General features: G+C 42.5%; 1 protein-coding gene across 1 annotated transcript; it reads left to right on the top strand.

Moving 5' to 3' along the window:
• The first annotated feature begins 1,639 nt into the window (after positions 1-1,639).
• Positions 1,640-21,964, top strand: haus2 (HAUS augmin like complex subunit 2). The gene is made up of 7 exons (XM_079373180.1): positions 1,640-1,725; positions 5,815-5,901; positions 14,696-14,794; positions 14,990-15,059; positions 18,405-18,537; positions 19,798-19,906; positions 21,720-21,964. The coding sequence occupies exons 2-7, from the start codon at positions 5,815-5,817 to the stop codon at positions 21,837-21,839; spliced, it is 618 nt and encodes a 205-aa protein (XP_079229306.1). The 5' UTR covers positions 1,640-1,725; the 3' UTR covers positions 21,840-21,964.
• Positions 21,965-22,473: the final 509 nt, after the last annotated feature.

The following is a 22,473-nucleotide window of genomic DNA, read 5'->3' as shown; positions in this document are numbered from 1 at the left end:
GGTTATATCATAAGATTTAGATTATTATTATAATATAGATAGGGTTATATCATAAGATTTAGATTATTATTATAATAAAGACAGGGTTATATCATAAGATTTAGATTATTATTATAATATAGACAGGGTTATATCATAAGATTTAGATTATTATTATAATATAGATAGGGTTATATCATAAAACGTAGATTATTATTATAATATAGATAGGGTTATATCATAAAACGTAGATTATTATTATATATGTAAAGTGACATGTAAGCTTAAGCTAGATACTCCTGTACAGTAGATGGCGGTATGCACCTCTTTAAGTTATGTTTGTAACCCGTCATTAAATTAAAAACAAAAAACAAACCCTGCTTTTTAACTCTGCCTCATTTTAATTGTCTGACTCTTTACTCTTGTTTGGATTGTTTTATGGTACTTTAGCATTTTCTTTTCTGTAAGGTGCGTTTTGACTATGAATAAAATACATTATTAATTATATCACAGGAGAAGAAGAAGCTCCACGTGTAGAACTTCCAGACATCCGGTCCCTGGTTGACTTGATGGATGACAATGGTCACTTATTAAACTATGATCAATTCTGCACAAAACATAACTTCAACCCAATGAAAGCTGATTTTGATAAGCTACAAAAAGCACTTCCTCAAGAATTTGTCTTCCTGACGAAAAATATAAAGACACATCAGACTATTCAACCGCGATTGGCTCCACTTTCAATTCAAGGTGTCTTAATATGGGATAAAAAGTGTAATAATTCCTTCATAAGAAAATCATTCACGGACAAATCATTCCCAGGAAAGCAAAACAAAAATAACATCTTGAATAAATTTGATGAAGGTTCTGTTGGCAAACTAAGATCCTTGTATCTCAAACTACCTTTACCCCCTAAAACTAAAGAAATACATTTCAAAATCATGAATGACATCTACCCATCCAAAGAATTACTCAGGTTACGCTTCAATATTGAAGATAACATCTGTTCATTCTGCAAAAGTGACATAGAAACCACGGACCATATCTTTTCCTCATGTGATGTGACTCATACATTCTGGGTTGAGATCCATAAATGGATCGCAAAGGGAATATCGTCACGTCTACCTTCCATCTCCAGAGATGATATTACATTTGGAATCTCAAACAATACAAATGAGGAACTTTGTCTTAATTTGATTCTGTGTCTGGCAAAATTCTTTATTCACAAGAATAGATTTTTAAAGTCATCCCCCAATTTTGTCTCTTTTCTGAATGATTTCAAACTTTATCTCAAGTCCTTAAAACTAATTAATGGAAAAAAAGCAAAAATGATATACGATGTTTTGAAAAACTTTCCCAAAGTATTAGACAACTAACATTACATACCCTTGTATATTTCATTTACTATTTATTTCTCCTTAATTTCCTTTTTCTTCTCAGTTCAGACCTCATTCATTATTTCTTAAGATTGTCATTTATTTTCTCTATTTTGAAATGAAGTGCTGGATGTTGACGTTGCAATTTTGATGTACTTGTTTTCTACGTTTGTACTAAAAGAAACGTTCAATAAAGTTTTTGAAAAAAAAAAAAAACAAACTTCCAGACATCCGGCAGATGTAAGTGACAAACCGGTAAACCGGAAACCGGAAGAAGAAGAAGAGGAGAAGGAGGAGGAGGATCAGGAAGTGACTCGGCGGGTGAATTTGGATTTGTTTTTATTGGGGACTTCGTGTCGTTGAGTTGAAGGTAAGAACACACCCTGGTTCCGTTCTGGTTCAGCCCTAAAGTCCAGATCGTTTTACCGCGCGGGTCCACAACACTGACAACTTTTATTATGAATCAGAATCAGAACCGGGTTTTATTCACATATACAAGAAGGAGTTTGTCCTGGTTCCGTCTGTGGCGCCAATTCAGAAATCTAGTTTGATGTAGCTGACTTAATTAGTCATAATAATGTTTTATTATATTAATATCGTAATAAATATTTTATTATAAGTATTTATTATATTAAAATTATATGAATATATATATATATAAGTCAGTCAAGTATCTGTGTCATATTCTCCGCTGTGCGTCTCTTTGTAAACTGAGGTTTAATATAATCGTTATTTTAATATATTGTTTTAATGTAATATCTGGGTAACTCTGAGCTTCATAATAACATAAAAGATGTTATGTATTCAGAGAGGTAACGTGAGAGGTTAGTCCTGATGCAGTGAGTGCCTAACCCAAGATGATATCATATATAAATATTATAATAAGATTATAAGGACATAAGCGCTGCTAACACGAGGACGTAGAAAACACATTTACAGAGACTTAACATTTGTGCTTATAATCAAGAGACCTGAAAACACACTAAAGAGCAAATAAGAGCAGAAAAAGAAAGAAATGGGACCTTTAATATAATTAAACTTTGTCTCTTTGTGACGCTTTGTTTTTCTGAAACATTCATGTGTTTCTGACCATGTTACCTGACTTTACAGGCATGTCTCTGAAATGAAACCGTTACGAATTTATTATAGAGCTCAAATGATTCATCGAGTAACTCGATTACAAAAAATGTGTTTTTGCTTCATCAAAATATGCTATAGTTAGAGTATTAAACGCGTTGTAGCTGCAGCTACCTGCTCCTCTGTCTGCTGCATGCACGCGCACACACACACACACACGAGCGCGGCGCGCCCCTTTTAACTTTTAGTACACAGTTGATCTGTGATCCATCCGACACAGTCGGGAACATGTGATCCGGTTAAACGGTCGGCTTTTCTCCGTTCACTCTCTCCGTGCCTGCAGCTGACATAGCGATAGCATTAGCAATGTCCAGCTAACATAACGATAGCATTAGCAACATCCAGCTAACATAGCGATAGCAGCGTCCAGCTAACATAGCATGAGCAACGTCCAGCTAACATAGCGATAGCAGCGTCCAGCTAACATAGCGATAGCAGCGTCCAGCTAACATAGCATTAGCAACGTCCAGCTAACATAGCGATAGCAGCGTCCAGCTAACATAGCATTAGCAACGTCCAGCTAACATAGCGATAGCAGTGTCCAGCTAACATAGCGATAGCAGCGTCCAGCTAACATAGCATTAGCAACGTCCAGCTAATATAGCGATAGCAGCGTCATCTCACGCTCAGAGAGCAGGGGGCTCTGGGAACTACCCATTTAATAAATAAAGGCAAGAAAATATATATTTTAAATTTCTCAATTTCCTGATCTGTTAAAATAATTGAATCTTAAATCTGTGATAGATTTCATTATGCATTCTCAACATAGATTTAGGTAGCCTGCCGCGAAACCGCTTTTTGCACGGCCTATTTTAAAAAAACACGGCCTTGAAATTATTGCACGGCTTGACCTCGGCCGTGCAAATATCTACATTTAATAGACGTGCTTACTACACGGGTTTCTATATGGAGCGCTAAATATCTGATTAGGCTACATTCTAATTCTGGCAAAGAATATGTTTGCTGAATACCGGTACTGAAAAGCTTAAACCTGATCCTGTTTGCGTTTCTACAGCCACTTGTGCCCTATTTGGTAGACGGCGTGTCAGCCAGATGATGATAGCCGCTATGTAAATAGCATTATATGATAGCAGCTAACCGCTAACTAATAAATTCAACAAAGGAGAAAAACGCTACATAAACAAAACCAACGAAGAAGACATCCAGCAGTTCATCCACTTTGTCACTGTCATGTGACTCTTTATTACAAGAACTCAATCAAGCTTTGTTTCAGAGAAGGCTGTGAGCGGCGAGATGAAATACAGACGTAAACAATCAGCTGTGTTACAGTCAACGCTTTAAACACGCCAGAGTTCTGTTTGTCGACGTAACACGGGAAGTGACGATTTTTTTCAACCAATCAGAGGACTACAGTGTTTAACTCCACCTTTTCGGGTCAGCTCCACATTAGAACATGCTGACAGATGATTGACTTATCAAGGTCTAGGGATCTATTATTACTGGATGACACATGTAATATTATACATTTATTTGTTTGTTGTTTGTTTTTTAAAGAAAGTGCAGATAGAAGCAGCGGGCCGAATACAAAGAGGTGAGACAACATGTGAGTTACAGTCACATGATGAAGGGGTGTGTCAGACAGGCTGGACAGTAAATCAACATTATGAAACTTGTGAAAACTAAAATGTGTAAAGATGCATCTTATTGAACAGAATGCACCATTTAGAGACTTATTCAGTTTTCTTCAAAACCAGTGTGTTAGTGAGCACATGACCTCCGCTCCGCCGTGACACTGAAAAAAATGTGCACCCCCTGTATTTTTTTTTGCACCCCCTGTTTTCCCATTTCTGCCTAAATCACTGGTTCTCAGTTAAATGTACAGTAACAGATGTGTAGGTGACGCAAAAACACAATTTGTTATTTCAGCCATTAAAACTGCAGGTTATGTTGGAGGTAAGAGCTCAAACTGTGAAAAGCTCCGCCCACTGACCAATCAGATCTTTAGATGGTGGAGCTGATGGAGAGGGGGGAGGACACCTCATGTGTCCATCATGATTTTACATTATAGTCTGTTAAGTTAATGATTATTTTTCACTGATATCCTTCAACAGAGACTGAAAAAGCTCTGGAGCATTTTAGTTGAAGCTGTACAAATACAAACAGCTTCTTGTGTCTTTGAATTGTATTTTCATTAAAGTTGAATGTGTCCTGCTCTGTTTGTGATGAGCTGCAGTTTAACTTCTAAAAGCTTTTCTCCACTTTAAAGAGTCAGAGCAGCACATTGAGTTCAGAGAGGAAACAGGAGTTATTAGAGTCAGTTCTAAGGTGAACTAACCATGGAACAAATACAATGCAGTTCATATATATATATATATATATATATATATATATATATATATATATATATATATATATATATATATACATACTGCAGTTTAATACTCTCTGATGTTTCTGTAACTTTAGTCTTTGAGCCTGTTTGTCTTTAATTTATTTATATTATTAATATAGTTTGATCAGTTTGTAGATATGATGATCTGCTGACGGCAGACACAGGGATGATTGTGATTGGTTAAATGAAGATAGCTCCGCCCCCTTTTATGTTAATGAACTCTCTGTGACTCTGGGTTGATCTATCAGGTTAATAAGCAGCTTCACAGGACTGATAATCACCGTCTCTTATTGTAAGAGGCAACATGAATATCATTGATTTATTTCAAATATTTAGTTAAAAATGATTAAACGCTGACAACAATAATTTCATGTTAATTCATAATGTTTAAAATAGTTTAAAAACATAGTTTAGCCAGTTAATTGTATATGTTTCTGTTATGTTATTACTGCGTAGTTAAATTAGTGACGGATGTAACGTAAACAGTTTTTTCATCGTCTGTTAGATCTGTATTTTACTTTGACATTTTTTCAGTAAACTTTTTTAAACAAAGGAAAATTGTCGCGTCTTTTCACTCGTGTTGCAAATGCTGTGAGTTGACTCCAAACGAGTGGTACACAGGACGAAGAAAGAGACGAGTGCCACTACACTGATGTCAGGGTTAGTGAAGCCAGATCACCCAGAGAGACCCTGGACATGTTGAACTCACTTCGTAGTCCAGACCCCTGGTCCCCTCTCTTGACAAAAAGGTTTTGATGATTTCGGGCATGAGCTCCATCAGTTACAGATTTTTGGACTGAAATATGCAGAGTTTGACATTAAAAACTTGATTTGAAGTAAAATAAAGTTTATAGTCTTTAAATATAATTTACCATTTACACTGGGCCCTCTTTGGCCCCCCAATAAAATGTGTCCTGAAGGGCCACTGCTGATTCATGTGTTGAACACAGTGACTTGTGTTTTTGTCAGATGATCCAGTGGGATTTGTCTCCATTCTCGGTGACTCCAGCTGCAGCTCTGCTGTCCAGGTGTGTTTCTAGAGGAACGTTATCTCAGGTGAGTTTACCTGCACATATTTACACAGACTTCATCCAGTGTTTGCAATGCAGTATTTGTGCGGTGGATGGGAGCGAGTGGAGCGATGTTGAAGGGTTTTTGAGGATCTCTTGAAAGAGGGGAGTCGGAGAGAGTTCCAGAGGTAGCAGCAATGGGCAAGACCCTGACCCCCCCAGGACTGATAGTTAGTCCTGCAGGGGGGACAGAAGGTTTATATCAGCAGACTGGAGAGACCAGATGGGGTGCTGGAGAAGGAACTGAGACAGGTTGGGGGGAGGATCCAGGTTATAGAGGGCTTTGTAGGTGAGGATGAGGAGTTTGAAGTGGAGGTTATGAAGGACAGGGGTGTGCGTACTGTTGTGGAATTTTTCCCATTACCAAAGAGTGAAAATAAAGAGTGAGAAGATCTATTCAAAAAGGAACCCCGAGATGGATCTGGTCTCAATGAACCTTTATTCGAAGGCAAGAAGAGCGTTGGAAGACCCCTCTCTCACACGGTGAGGAGAGAAAGAGACCCAGAGAAAAGACAAACATGAACACTTATACATTTCCATCACACAGAGCACTCCCCCATCACGCCACGTAGAGCCACTCCCCCATCACGCCACGTAGAGCCACTCCCCCATCACGCCACATAGAGCCACTCCCCCATCACGCCACGTAGAGCCACTCCCCCATCACGCCACGTAGAGCCACTCCCCCATCACGCCACGTAGAGCCACTCCCCCATCACGCCACGTAGAGCCACTCCCCCATCACGCCACGTAGAGCCACTCCCCCATCACGCCACGTAGAGCCACTCCCCCATCACGCCACATAGAGCCACTCCCCCATCACGCCACGTAGAGCCACTCCCCCATCACGCCACGTAGAGCCACTCCCCCATCACGCCACGTAGAGCCACTCCCCCATCACGCCACGTAGAGCCACTCCCCCATCACGCCACGTAGAGCCACTCCCCCATCACGCCACATAGAGCCACTCCCCCATCACGCCACGTAGAGCCACTCCCCCATCACGCCACATAGAGCCACTCCCCCATCACGCCACATAGAGCCACTCCCCATCACGCCACATAGAGCCACTCCCCCATCACGCCACATAGAGCCACTCCCCCATCACGCCACATAGAGCCACTGCCCATCACGCCACATAGAGCCACTCCCCCATCACGCCACGTAGAGCCACTCCCCCATCACGCCACATAGAGCCACTCCCCCATCACGCCACATAGAGCCACTCCCCCATCACGCCACATAGAGCCACTCCCCCATCACGCCACATAGAGCCACTGTCCATCACGCCACATAGAGCCACTCCCCCATCACGCCACATAGAGCCACTCCCCCATCACGCCACATAGAGCCACTCCCCCATCACGCCACATAGAGCCACTCCCCCATCACGCCACATAGAGCCACTCCCCCATCACGCCACATAGAGCCACTGTCCATCACGCCACATAGAGCCACTCCCCCATCACGCCACATAGAGCCACTCCCCCATCACGCCACATAGAGCCACTGTCCATCACGCCACATAGAGCCACTCCCCCATCACGCCACATAGAGCCACTGCCCATCACGCCACATAGATCCACTCCCCCATCACGCCACATAGAGCCACTCCCCCATCACGCCACATAGAGCCACTCCCCCATCACGCCACATAGAGCCACTCCCCCATCACGCCACATAGAGCCACTGCCCACCTGGCAGGGCGCCATCTATCCCCTAGTGTGAGAGAAGAGACTACATGACTATTTAGCATCTCCCGAGGCTGAGAAGGAGTCCAGTGAGAGTCTGGGTGAATCTTCACACATGTACAGAGAGAAACAGAATAAAGGGAACAAACTGATGGGAAACAAAACACCCAATATTCTGTGCATGTAGTGTTCTAAGACATTTCACATTTTATATGACAGATTCTATGAGACCTTTGTAAAGCACATATAGTACACATGGAGTAACATTTTCTATAATAGTACCATTACATTAGTTACTGAACAAAAAAAGTGAAATTACAACACAATGTTGTGATTCTATACTTTAGAATACTGCAGTTACTTATTAAGCTAAACTTATGTGGAATCAGAATATAGAATATAAATTACATCTATATAATAATATACATCACACATCAGATGAATATCTCTCAAGAATATTTTTATTGAGTTTTTTACACATTTCCAGAAAGGGAGTACGAGTGTTCAGAGGTAGACAGCGAGTGTGTGCAAACTGTAAAACAGCAGAAATATGCAGGTACACTTTATCATTTGTACTGTATATGTAGGAACAAACGTACAGAGAGGATCCACATAGTTCGCATCACACATCTACAGTTACTGGTCACTTTCTGTACCCACACATCCTTAATCTGTAGAAATAAGGTGTAAACAATTTTGAAAAAAAGCAAAGAAAGACACAAAACAAAACAAAACGAAATCCCCCCCCCAAAAAAAAACAAAAAAAAACGCACACTGTCTCATGCCTGGAGCGAGTCGGAAAGTTGCAGAGCTGGAAGCCAGGTTATTTGAAAGTTAAAAAAATAAATAAATAAGTCTACTTTTATTGTAAGATAACCAAGATCTGGGACAATTAGGTTTCCTGATGGTTCCTAAAGTATTCCAGAAAAGGCCCCACAGCTTTCCAAACTTAATAGTTATAGCCCAGGCTAATAGCTTTAGACAGGCCATAAGGTCTCTAAGCCACTGGGCGTGGGCGGGCGGAGCAGCATCCCTCCACTTCAGTAAAATGGCCGCCTGGCCAAAAGTGACGCAGATGAGATTGTGCGGCGCTTACTGGGAGTGAGATGGTCGTCGTCTCCTGTGGTGCCAAAAACAGCCAGCAGAGGATTAGGTTCCAAATTCAGACGAAGGACTGAAGACGATGTTTGAAAGACGTCTCTCCAGTGTTTTTCCAGACTGGGACACGACCAGAACATGTGGATAAGAGAAGCCTCAGCAGTCCTACACTTATCACAACAGGGATCAACATCTGGATAGAAGCAGGATCATTTAGCCTTTGATATGTGGGCCCGATGCACTACTTTAAACTGTAGCAGGCTATGACGAGCACAGAGGGAGGTTGAATTGACCAGTTTAAAAACTGAACTCCAAGTGTCCTCAGAAACAGACGGGTTCAGATCCTGTTCCCAGGAAGATTTGGTTTTGTGAAGGGGGGCCTGTTTAATAGCTGCCAGTCTGTCATATATTATCGATATTAGCCCTTTTCGTGAGGGATGCAGGTTGAGGAGAGCATCAACAACGTGTCAGGTGTCTCAGGGAAGTTTGGTAACTGACTACGGAGGAAGTGACGAAGTTGCAGGTATCTAAAGAAGTGAGCGCTCGGTAGGCTGAATTTCTGAGAGAGTTCCTCAAATGAAGCAAAACTTAACAACTAAGTTAACAAACTAACCCTAACAACTTAACCCTAACCCTAACAACTTAACCCTAACAACTTAACCCTAACAACTTAACCCTAACAACTTAACCCTAACAACTTAACCCTAACAACTTAACCCTAACAACTTAACCCTAACCCTAACAACTTAACCCTAACCCTAACAACTTAACCCTAACCCTAACAACTTAACCCTAACAACTTAACCCTAACAACTTAACCCTAACAACTTAACCCTAACCCTAACAACTTAACCCTAACAACTTAACCCTAACCCTAACCCTAACAACTTAACCCTAACAACTTAACCCTAACCCTAACAACTTAACCCTAACAACTTAACCCTAACAACTTAACCCTAACAACTTAACCCTAACAACTTAACCCTAACAACTTAACCCTAACAACTTAACCCTAACAACTTAACCCTAACAACTTAACCCTAACCCTAACAACTTAACCCTAACAACTTAACCCTAACCCTAACCCTAACAACTTAACCCTAACAACTTAACCCTAACCCTAACAACTTAACCCTAACAACTTAACCCTAACCCTAACCCTAACAACTTAACCCTAACAACTTAACCCTAACCCTAACAACTTAACCCTAACAACTTAACCCTAACAACTTAACCCTAACAACTTAACCCTAACAACTTAACCCTAACAACTTAACCCTAACAACTTAACCCTAACAACTTAACCCTAACAACTTAACCCTAACCCTAACAACTTAACCCTAACAACTTAACCCTAACCCTAACCCTAACAACTTAACCCTAACAACTTAACCCTAACAACTTAACCCTAACCCTGTGAAGAGGTCCTTAAAACGTTTAATGTCTGTGCCACTGGTGAAACGCAGGATCAAGTAGAGAAGGTTGAAAAAGATGGTTGGACCAGACGAGAGAGAGAAGTCATTAAAACCAAAGTGTCTCCTGAACTGGACCCACACTCTTATGGAGTGCCAGACCACTGGGTTGTCCAGTGGTTTACTCGAAGAGAGAGGAAGAGAAGATCCGAGCAGAGCTAGGATGGAAATGTTTTTGCCCGATTTCAGCTCCATAGCCCCCCCAGTGGACAACGAGGTTGGTAATGAAAGTAAGACCAGGCAGTAAGACAGCGTATATTCGCTGCCCAATAATAAAAGAGAAAATTAGGCAGACCCAGGCCTCCGTCGTATTTAGATTTTTGGAGATGAAGTTTACCTAGTCGAGGTCTCTTGCCCTTCCATATATAGGATGTTATAAGTGAGTCCAAAGAGTCAAAAAAGGATTTAGGGATAAACGTTGGTATGGATTGAAAGAAATAAAGGAACTTTGGGAGAATAGTCATTTTGATAGTTAATTCGGTCCACTCGGGTCGTGGAGAGAGGCGACCACCTTGTAAGGTGTTGTTTCACATGATCCAACAGGCTGAGAAAGTTTTCCCTAAAGAGAGACTTGTGTTTCTTCGTGACTGTAATGCCAAGGTAGGTAAATTGATTTTCCACTATTCTGAATGGGAAGTTTGTATAGTCTAATGCAGCTTCATTTATAGGGAAAAGTTCACTTTTGTGCAGGTTTAACTTATATCCAGAGATCTGACCAAACTGCTTGAGTAGTGACATTATAGGTGGCAAAGAGGTGTCAAGGTTTTCTATAAAGAGCAAAAGGTCATCTGCGTAAAGAGACACTTTGTGTTCGACCCCCGATCTCCCAATCCCAGAGAACGCCTTGCAACTACGGAGTGCGACTGCTAACGGCTCTATGGCCAGGTCGAAGAGTAGTGGGCTCAGAGGGCACCCTTGACGTGTGCCCCGTTCAAGAATGAAAGGTTCTGATAGTTGAGAGTTGGTGCGGATCGAAGCCGAAGGGCAGTGGTATAACAGCTTTATCCACGTAATAAAGGTTGGGCCAAAACCAAATTTCTCTAAGGCTTTAAACAGGTACCTCCATTCGACCCGGTCGAAAGCCTTCTCTGCGTCTAGAGAAAGAACACACTCGGAGAGTGAGCCTGAAGGCGAGTACAGAATATTGAATAGACGACGCGTGTTGAAGAAGGAGTGACGGTGCCGAACAAAGCCAGTTTGATCATCTGATACAATTAGTGGGAGAGTGGACTCCAATCTGCGTGCCAGAACTTTGGCCAAAATTTTAACATCCACATTCAACAGGGAAATTGGTCTGTAGGAGGAACACTCATCAGGATCTTTACCTTTCTTTAAGATAACAGTGATACAGGCTTCGTTGAATGATGCTGGAAGGTTACCTTGCTTAAACGAATCCGAGAGCAGTAAGCATTATCTAGGGGAAAGAATGTTTTAAAAAATTCTACAGGAAACCCGTCTGGACCAGGGGATTTACCCGATTGCAGTGAAGAAATTGCTGCAGCTACTTCCTCTTTGGATATAGGCTCGTCCAGTTTACTTTTGTTGTCGGGGGAACCACAGGAAGGTTTAAACGGTGTAGAAAATGTTCCATCTGAAAAACTTCCTCGGGGAGTTCAGAAGTATAAAGGCGAGAGTAGAAGTTTCTGAATGTGTCATTAATCTTAGAATGATCAAATGTAATATTGCCATCGTCCATTATAATTTTTGTGATGAGCTGTTTAGCTTTGAACCCTTTTAGCTGATTGGAAAGCATTTTGCCAGTTTTGTCGCTATGGATGTAAAATTGAGTTTTACTCTTTAGAAGTTGCCATTCAATATGATGAGTCGAGAGGAGGTCAAATTTGGTTTGGAGCTCCACACGCTTTTTAAACAGATTGGAGCTACTGTTTTGAGAATATTGCAAATCAGTTTCTTTTATCTGATTGGCGAGATCTTGTCGCTCCCTGTTAGCCTTCCTTTTCATATTCACTGTGTATGAGATAATTTGTCCTCTGAGGTACGCTTTGAGTGCATCCCAAACAACCAGACTGGAGGTTTCAGGCGTTGTGTTCATATTGAAGAAAAAGGTTATCTGATTCTCCATAAATTTAACAAAGTCAGCATCAGACAGTAGGGTCGAGTTAAAACGCCAGTGTCTCCTTGTTCGAGGTAGGTCAGGTAGAGATAGAGACATTGTGACAGGGGCGTGGTCTGATATCACTATGCTGTGATAGTCACAGGAACCGACAGATGGGAGCAATTGGTTATCAATAAGGAAATAGTCAATTCTTGAAAACATATGGTGTACCTGAGAGAAGAAGGAGTATTCTCTTTTGTGTGGATTAAGGGCACGCCATACGTCAGAAATTCCGTTCTTGGATAGAAAGTTCTGAATGAAAGAGGCTGATCTGCTCATTGTGCCAGGGTTGGAAGAGGAGCGATCCAACACAGGGTCTAACCAGCAGTTAAAATCTCCGCCCATTATAAGTGCATGCGAGGTCAGATCCGGTAAGGAAGAGAAAAAACGTTCAAAGAAACCTGCGTCATCCACATTGGGGGCATATACACTGGCATGTTATATAGCTTCCCTGAGACAATGACATAACGACCATTTGTATCCGATAGCACACTGTTGTGCACGAAGGGAACATCTTGGTTGATGAGAATAGAGACTCCCCTGGCTTTAGCCGGAAAGGTAGAGTGGAAATGCTGCCCCGCCCACCGCAACATGAGGCGCAGGTTATCTGAGCTACGGATGTGTGTTTCTTGCAAAAAAGTAATTGCTGATTTGAATTGTTTTATGTGTGAGAGCACTTTCCTCCTTTTAACAGGATGATTTAGGCCCTTGACATTCCAGCTCGTTAAATTCAAAGGATTAGCCATTCTCCATGATCATAAGGGTAGGTTTGTCAGGTAAAGTTTTACAGAGACTCCAGGTGTATCAGATGAATATCTGACTCATTCATTTTTTTTACTATTAAACACTCAACACACACAACATCCAGACTTTTTTTTATGATCAACCTCTCTTTCCTTTGTTACCTGGGAAACAAGCCCCGCCCCTTCTACTATATGATTGGCTGCCTGGAGCAGTCCTATCAGCACCTTGCTGCTGAGCTGGTCTGTTTTAGAGTTTCTACAGTACATAAACAAACACACACACCTCTACCTTTATTGGGAACAGCTTTGCAATAAGATCAATGAGCTGAAGTAGCATGCAAGCTAACATTTATTAAAGATCACCTCACCGGCTGTCTGCTAAAATCACATGTCAAGTAAACGATCTTCACCACTTCACCCTGATTCAGCTGAAAGTCTTTACAAATGGAAAGATTTATTTATTAAGGGCTCATATAAGAATAAATAAACATGAGCGACACATTTCTTTTATTACAATAAATTTGACTTAGTGTGAAATAACTTTATTAACCAAGAAGTATTTTTATAAACTTGACTCTGAACGTCTAACGATCCCTCCTGCAGTGAATACGGCCAACATATCCCATCATGCTTTGCTGGACTTCATATCATGATGTTCAAAATCATTAACATCATGTTACAGAATACAATCAATGAATTTGCAATGTTAGTAGAAATACTAAAATTACCACGTTTTTTCATCCTTCAGTAATATATTTATTTTCTAAACTTTATTAATCTATTATTTATTGTGTGTACTTCATTAATATACTTTGTTTTATTAATATATTATTTGTAATACTTTACTTATATTATTTATGGCATATACTTTATTAATATATTATTTATTTTATGTACCTTATTAATATATTTTATATACTTTATTAATGTATTTTTATATATACTTTAGTAATATAATATTTATTGTGTATACTTACTAACCCATACTAACCCTAACCCTTTAACATATTTACTTTATATACTTTATTAATATATTATTTATTTTATGTACTTTATTAAAAAATACACTAAACAGCACAATATAATTCCAAGTCAGTCACACTTCTGTAACATCAAACTGTCCACTAGGAGGCAGCACTGACAGACTGTTTCACATGTTGTGCAAATGGAACAGACAACAGGTGGAAATTACAGGCGATCAGCCAGACCCCCCTATAAAGGAGTGGTTCTGCTGAGCCCAGACCACGTCTCAGTTCTGATGCTTTCATGATGTTTAGGTCACTGTTCAATACTAGTGGCTGTTTTTAAATCTAGACCTCCATTGGTTAATACATGAGATTTCCATTGATCATGTTTGTGTGATTTTGTTGTCAGCACATTCAGCTAAGTAAAGAACAAAGAATTTAATAAGAATACTTCACTCCTTCAGATCCAGGATGTTATTTTATTGTTCCCTTTATTTCTTTGAAAAGTATATTTCACATCTCTAACCCTCTGATGAAACAGACGACCAGCTGACAGTTTATTATTCATATAGTTTCAAAATATGAGTGGGCGTGTCCTCTTACAGCCTACATTTAATACCAGTGTGTTCACCCTCTTGTGATAAAACAGTACTTTTTATGGCAGCTTTTGTTTTTGTTTTTGTACCTGTCCTCAGGATGAGATAGACTCGGCCTCCTCACATCTAAGCCCCGCCTTCTCTTCTAACCTGCACGAGGCTGAACAACAAATCAGAGTACAGAGACAGTTGTACGAGGTAAAAGAAAAAAGTATTTTTTTTTTTTTTTGCTGCAACGAGTCGATAACAGCAGTAATTGAAAGTGTTGGTTGTCTATTTGTTGTGTCACTCGCTGTGGCGTGGAGCTGTTGATTTCACACTGAGTCGAGTGTTTCATTAAAACTTTACATTTATTTGCATGATGTAAATAAAGACTAAAACGTGACCTTTCAGCTGCAGCTGGAGGCGGAGCTTCTGCAGTTGGAGAAGAGAAGTGCTGACGTGACACACAGCTTCCACCTGAGTAAGTTATTTTATTTTATTTTAAATTTCGGGCTTTTCTGCCTTTATTTGAGAGAGAAAGTGGATAGCATCGGGGAGGGAGAGGGGATCGACGTACGGGAAAGGGCCTCAGGCCAGGATCGAACCCAGGCCGCCCGCGTGAGGACTGTAGCCTTCATACATGGTGACGCATGCTCTGCCACTGCGCTACAGGGGCCTCTGAGTGAGTTTTTCAGATTTCATCAAATGAGACATTGAAGGACTTTACTTGAAAGGATTACCATCTTAAAAATGTGTTAACTGTAACCCTCCGAGTGTGAGGAATCATAAAACATGTCAACGTGTTTGAAGAAAATCAGACGACACCTCAAACGTTAATTATGTACAAAGTCAAACTTCACTGATAACGTGACATTAACGATTGATAAATGAAAACTACAATTGGACATTTCTGAAGAAATTTCAGTGCGAGCGCTGCAGCACACGCTGCATGCTGGTTTATGAGTATATTGAGCATTGTACAACAAGTACCCACAGTCTCATTTGCAGCTTAAATAACTAAGTTTCTATAAGGATTTGAACCCGCTACCTCCAGATTACCCTGCGTGCATCTTTACCAGCTGAGCCATAGAGCTGGTGAAACTTGAGAAGTATTGTAGTTTTAAATCGAATACAGCTTGCAGCACAGCATACAATCAGCAATATTACTTTTCTAAGGCTAATGGTAAACGAGTTATGAGCCTTAAATACAAAGCAATTAATGACTGACCAGATGGTGGCGCTATAGGATTATTTATAAGTGGCCAAGTTTGAAAACCATAGCACTTTTAGTTTTTCAGATATCAGCTTTCAAGACCTGCTCTAATAGATATTTAACATTTTTAAAGTTCATTTAAATTCACTGAAACGTTATTTAAACGTTAATAAAGCAAAAGTCCTCAGAACACGCGACCAGGAGTCTGCGAGTTAGTGAGACGCTTATGCGTCGTTCTCGGGAATTGAACCCAGTATCTTGGAGTTAGGTGGACTTACTATCGGTCTAAGCCTTTGAGCCACAGTAAAGACAAAGACTCCACATGCACTTTCACTACATGAGGCGATGACATCACATGGAGCGTGCAGTTTAAAACTTCCAATTCTTCAAATTATCAAAATTTCATCATCAAATTCTGAAAATAACCATAAAATATCCTGATACTTTCCTGAGTGCTGTTGACAAGTTTGGTGAAGTTTGATCAAACATTTAGTGAAATCCTAAATGTTTACAGTACCAATTACAGTAAAACGTTTATCGTTGTCATGGCGACACCGTTTATCCGATCATTACTAAATTTGACTTGTGGGTTCTGGAGCTTTGAGTAAATGCACGATGAGTTACAGTAGTTAATTGATTATGCACATTTTGGAAAATATCGAGTGATGAAGTTGTGGATTGACCGTAGGTTGCAGCGCGGCTAACGATCAGTAGCATCCAAGCAACGCGCTGTGCGAATGTTTTTCGTACTGCTAACTGTTAGCAACTTATTAGCATTGAAAGCAAAACGCTTAGTATTTCACCACATGGTGGCGCTATGGGTATCATGGTTTAGTATGTTGAACATATTACCATTAGGGACCATATTACCAAATTTGAGTACTTTAGCACTTTTAGTTTTTGAGTTATGAGCATTGAAAAATGTGTCCTATAGGGTTCCATTCATATTTTTATAGTTTAAAATATTCATATTAAATCACTGTACCATTGTAGCATCACTAAAAGTAATAGAACACATGTCATCACCAAGCTCTACCATTTCCAGTTGGAACCATGTTTTTAGCACAAACCGTGTAGGAGGAGATGCAAACCAAAAAAAGGCGAAATAATAAGATATAAAAGTAAAGAGCTGCAGCTCCCACACTAATAAAGACATGAGCCGTGAACAGGAAGTTAGGGTTAGGGTATAGTGAACAGGAAGGTAAAGGGGTTAGTGGGCAGGGGGTTAGGGGATAGTGTACAGGAGGGTAGAGGGTTAGGGGGTAGTGAACAGGAGGGTAGGGGGTTAGGGGATAGTGAACAGGAAGGTAGGGGGTTAGGGGGTAGGGGATAGTGAACAGGAAGGTAGGTGTTAGGGGCTTAGGGGATAGTGAACAGGAAGGTAGGTGTTAGGGGCTTAGGGGATAGTGAACAGGAAGGTAGGTGTTAGAGGCTTAGGGGATAGTGAACAGGAGGGTAGGTGTTAGGGGCTTAGGGGATAGTGAACAGGAAGGTAGGTGTTAGGGGCTTAGGGGATAGTGAACAGGAAGGTAGGTGTTAGGGGCTTAGGGGATAGTGAACAGGAAGGTAGGTGTTAGGGGCTTAGGGGATAGTGAACAGGAAGGTAGGTGTTAGGGGCTTAGGGGATAGTGAACAGGAAGGTAGGTGTTAGAGGCTTAGGGGATAGTGAACAGGAAGGTAGGTGTTAAAGGCTTAGGGGATAGTGAACAGGAAGGTAGGTGTTAGAGGCTTAGGGGATAGTGAACAGGAAGGTAGGTGTTAGGGGCTTAGGGGATAGTGAACAGGAAGGTAGGTGTTAGGGGCTTAGGGGATAGTGAACAGGAAGGTAGGTGTTAGGGGCTTAGGGGATAGTGAACAGGAAGGTAGGGGGCTTAGGGGATAGTGAACAGGAAGGTAGGTGTTAGGGGCTTAGGGGATAGTGAACAGGAAGGTAGGGGGCTTAGGGGATAGTGAACAGGAAGGTAGGGGGCTTAGGGGATAGTGAACAGGAAGGTAGGTGTTAGGGGCTTAGGGGATAGTGAACAGGAAGGTAGGTGTTAGGGGCTTAGGGGATAGTGAACAGGAAGGTAGGTGTTAGGGGCTTAGGGGATAGTGAACAGGAAGGTAGGTGTTAGAGGCTTAGGGGATAGTGAACAGGAAGGTAGGTGTTAGGGGCTTAGGGGATAGTGAACAGGAAGGTAGGTGTTAGGGGCTTAGGGGATAGTGAACAGGAAGGTAGGTGTTAGGGGCTTAGGGGATAGTGAACAGGAAGGTAGGTGTTAGGGGCTTAGGGGATAGTGAACAGGAAGGTAGGTGTTAGGGGCTTAGGGGATAGTGAACAGGAAGGTAGGGGGCTTAGGGGATAGTGAACAGGAAGGTAGGTGTTAGGGGCTTAGGGGATAGTGAACAGGAAGGTAGGTGTTAGGGGCTTAGGGGATAGTGAACAGGAAGGTAGGGGGCTTAGGGGATAGTGAACAGGAAGGTAGGTGTTAGGGGCTTAGGGGATAGTGAACAGGAAGGTAGGTGTTAGGGGCTTAGGGGATAGTGAACAGGAAGGTAGGTGTTAGGGGCTTAGGGGATAGTGAACAGGAGGGTAGAGTAACCCCTGACTCTGTGTTCTCGTCTATCCTGCAGCTCGCAGGTTCCACATGTTGCAGGTGTTCTGTGATCACCTGCAGGATATTCTGAAGGACCAGAACAGTCTGAGACAGAGACTGATGAAGCCACTGGCTCGCACCAACCTGCCCGTCCAGGCTCACCTGCACAGGTATCTGACCCAAAAGAAACTGTACACAGGGTCACATGGTCTAGTGTCGTGTTTCTTTAAACTGACTGAGATCCAAACTTCACAGTGCTGGATCGGATCTGTCCCAGTCCAGCACCAGTCTAAGATGTAAACCACTGTGTGCTGGTCTCTCAATTTCAATGTAACTTTATTTGTAAGGGATCGTGTGCAATTAAAACATAAATGTGACCGTTTGATGCACCTGAGTTATCCTGAGGCTCATTTACATCTGCAGTCCACAAAACAACACAAACATCACACAGCAAGTTACAAATAGCAATATATGCATGAAATGTCCCTGCACACACACACACACACACACACACACACACACACACACACACACACACACACACACAGCAGCACAGTAACAAACAAATGTATTCTGTTTGATATCTCATATCTTATCCATCATTGCACTACATAGCTCGAGTAAACGTTCAGTCTTGTAATATGTGCCATGCACCTGATAGATAGATAGATAGATAGATAGATAGATAGATAGATAGATAGATAGATAGATACTTTATTGATCCCGAGGGAAATTCAAGGTAGCCTCTATCACTTTGTTTAGTGTCTGTGCTGCACTGTAGTTTTGTTGCCTATTTACATCATTAGTTGAATCACTGTCCACTGATACTTTCTTTCTAACCACAGTCTGTTTACTGATAGTTTGTTTACTTCTGTTCACATGAAAATAAATCTGTTTACATTTTAGGCCGATCGCTCTCCTAGTATCTAACTTTGTATTTGAACTTTGCACTAACATCTTGACACTTATTCTTCAGTGACACTTTGAGATTTTAGTTTTGGATGAAACTTTAGTTTCTCGTTGATTCGGTATCTTGGTGAAATGTTTTTGTGTAGCTGCTCTGTGTGTCCTTGAATTCTCTCCCCCCCACTAGAGTTGAATCTAGTAAGACACCAACATATTTACACTTTGTTTGTTTTGAATGTTGATGTTTACATCTGGAGTGTTAGGGTTAGGGTTAGGGTTAGAAAAGACCCTAACCCTTTAGCTTACATTGAAAGTGAGGACTGATCTGGACCACTCCTGTCAGAGTGCTGGCTAGCTTTGCAGCTAGCGTGTAGTTATAGCTCTACTCCATGACAATCCTGTGGAAGGTCATTGATGTAGTGTGCCTCACACAGATCCTTGACACATTTAAGTGTGTGTTAGACAAAAAGGTGAAGGTGCAGAAGGTTGTGACTAACTGTCTCTCTGATGGTCTGTGTGTGCAGGTTTGTAGTGGACTCTGTGTTGATGCTGCTGGACTTTATTAACACTCTGGAGGAGAAACTGAATTCGGTCAGCTCTAGTCCATCTGCAAGAGACCGCCTGAATCAGCTGGTAAGTAAAGCCCCCTTTTCCATCAAGCGCTTCAGTTCGGTTCGTCTCAGCTCGCCGTGCATTTTGTGGCGTTTTTTTAAAGATTCCCAAATAACTGATCCGTACTGTCCTACGTTTTGGAGACTTGACTCAAATTCTCTGACACGTCCAGCAGAGGTCTCCCTTCTCCTGTGAAACTCAACCATAGAGACTGTGTCAGCCCCCCCACTATATGCACTTTCTGCCCCCCCACCATATACACTTTCTGCCCCCCCACCATATACACTTTCTGCCCCCCCCCACTATATGCACTTTCTGCCCCCCCACCATATACACTTTCTGCCCCCCCCCACTATATGCACTTTCTGCCCCCCCACTATATACACTTTCTGCCCCCCCACTATATGCACTTTCTGCCCCCCCACCATATACACTTTCTGCCCCCCCCCACTATATACACTTTCTGCCCCCCCACTATATGCACTTTCTGCCCCCCCCACCATGTACACTTTCTGCCCCCCCCCACTATATGCACTTTCTGCCCCCCCACTATATACACTTTCTGCCCCCCCACTATATACACTTTCAGCCCCCCCACTATATACACTTTCTGCCCCCCCACCATATACACTTTCTGCCCCCCCACTATATACACTTTCTGCCCGCCCCCCCACTATATACACTTTCTGCCCCCCCCACCATATACACTTTCTGCCCCCCCACTATATACACTTTCTGCCCGCCCCCCCACTATATGCACTTTCTGCCCGCCCCCCCACCATATACACTTTCTGCCCCCCCACCATATACACTTTCTGCCCCCCCCACTATATACACTTTCTGCCCCCCCCACCATGTACACTTTCTGCCCCCCCCCCCCCACTATATACACTTTCTGCCCCCCCCACCATATACACTTTCTGCCCCCCCACCATATACACTTTCTGCCCCCCCACCATATACACTTTCTGCCCCCCCCACCATATACACTTTCTGCCTCCCCCACTATATGCACTTTCTGCCCCCCCACCATATACACTTTCTGCCCCCCTGCACCATATACACTTTCTGCCTCCCCCCACCATATACACTTTCTGCCCCCCCCACTATATACACTTTCTGCCCCCCCCCACCATGTACACTTTCTGCCTCCCCCCACCATATACACTTTCTGCCCCCCCCACTATATACACTTTCTGCCCCCCCCCACCATGTACACTTTCTGCCCCCCTGCACCATATACACTTTCTGCCCCCCCCCCACCATATACACTTTCTGCCTCCCCCCCACTATATACACTTTCTGCCCCCCCCACTATATACACTTTCTGCCCCCCCCACCATGTACACTTTCTGCCCGCCCCCCCCCCCCCACTATATACACTTTCTGCCCCCCCCACTATATACACTTTCTGCCTCCCCCCCACCATGTACACTTTCTGCCCCCCTGCACCATATACACTTTCTGCCTCCCCCCACTATATACACTTTCTGCCTCCCCCCCACTATATACACTTTCTGCCCCCCCCCACTATATACACTTTCTGCCTCCCCACTATATACACTTTCTGCCCCCCCCCCGCCCCCCCACTATATACACTTTCTGCCTCCCCCCCACTATATACACTTTCTGCCCCCCCCCCCACTATATACACTTTCTGCCCCCCCCCCACTATATACACTTTCTGCCCCCCCCCCCACTATATGCACTTTCTGCCCCCCCCCCCCCCCCCCCACTATATGCACTTTCTGCCCCCCCCCCACTATATACACTTTCTGTACATTGTTTTTAATGATATTTGATCTAATGTTTTTGTTCTGTCTCTCTGTTCTAGAACTCGTCGATCGCCCAGCTAATGGCTCACGCTGCAGAGATGGACGGTTTGTCCAATCAGGTTCTCTGTTGGAAGCAGGTGCACAGCAGGAGCAGCATGCTGACTGATAGCTCTGTGTGATGTCCATCATGTTTCTCCTCCTTCTGCCTCTGGACCTCCTTCTCCACTTTCACAATTAGTGGCCGGGAATCGTCTCGTTGGATATGGTTCTGATATGACTACTTCTGTGTTATGAAATCTAATCCATATTATTAAGTGTATAATAAAATTATTTTGAATAATTCCATAATTTCTTGAATTTCCCTCGGGATCAATAAAGTATCTATCTATCATGGTGTTGTAGGGTTAGGGTTAGGGGTAAAAGAGGGACCAGGAGGGGGTGCCGCGCAGTGGCCCCCCCTCCTGATATGCACGGTCCATGGACTCACCGGGCGACCCACGTGACCCCACCACACACCAAGGCCTCGTCTGGACCTGGACTGAAGTTTCGCGTGAGGTGGAGAGGCCTCTATCTTGAGGTATTGTGTAAAATAAAAGAAATAAAAAAGCCTCTATTTTGAGGTCTTGTAGTCTTCTTATTGAGTCTCATTGCAACGTTTCGGTACTAATTTTGTACCTTCTTCAGGCTAGACTCAATGAATTGTTCTCCCCCACTTTCATTTTCAAAGGGCTGCCAGCGCCCTCTTGTGCCCCCCCTGCGAAAATTGTTGTCCCTGGCTTGAGCTGAGAGTGACTGAAGACTGGCTTGTCTGAG

Source organism: Symphodus melops (genome assembly GCF_947650265.1).
Source record: "Symphodus melops genome assembly, contig: scaffold_110, whole genome shotgun sequence".
Taxonomy (NCBI): domain Eukaryota; kingdom Metazoa; phylum Chordata; class Actinopteri; order Labriformes; family Labridae; genus Symphodus; species Symphodus melops.
Note: the sequence above shows the minus strand (reverse complement) of the source record. Positions and strands in the feature narration are given on the sequence as shown.

Coding starts and splice junctions, on each gene's coding strand:
- haus2 (XM_079373180.1), top strand. CDS start 5,815: ATGATCCAGTGGGATTTGTCTCCATTCTCGGTGACTCCAGCTGCAGCT. Junction 5,902..14,695: donor CTAGAGGAACGTTATCTCAG/GTGAGTTTACCT, acceptor ACCTGTCCTCAG/GATGAGATAGACTCGGCCTC. Junction 19,907..21,719: donor GAGACCGCCTGAATCAGCTG/GTAAGTAAAGCC, acceptor TCTCTGTTCTAG/AACTCGTCGATCGCCCAGCT.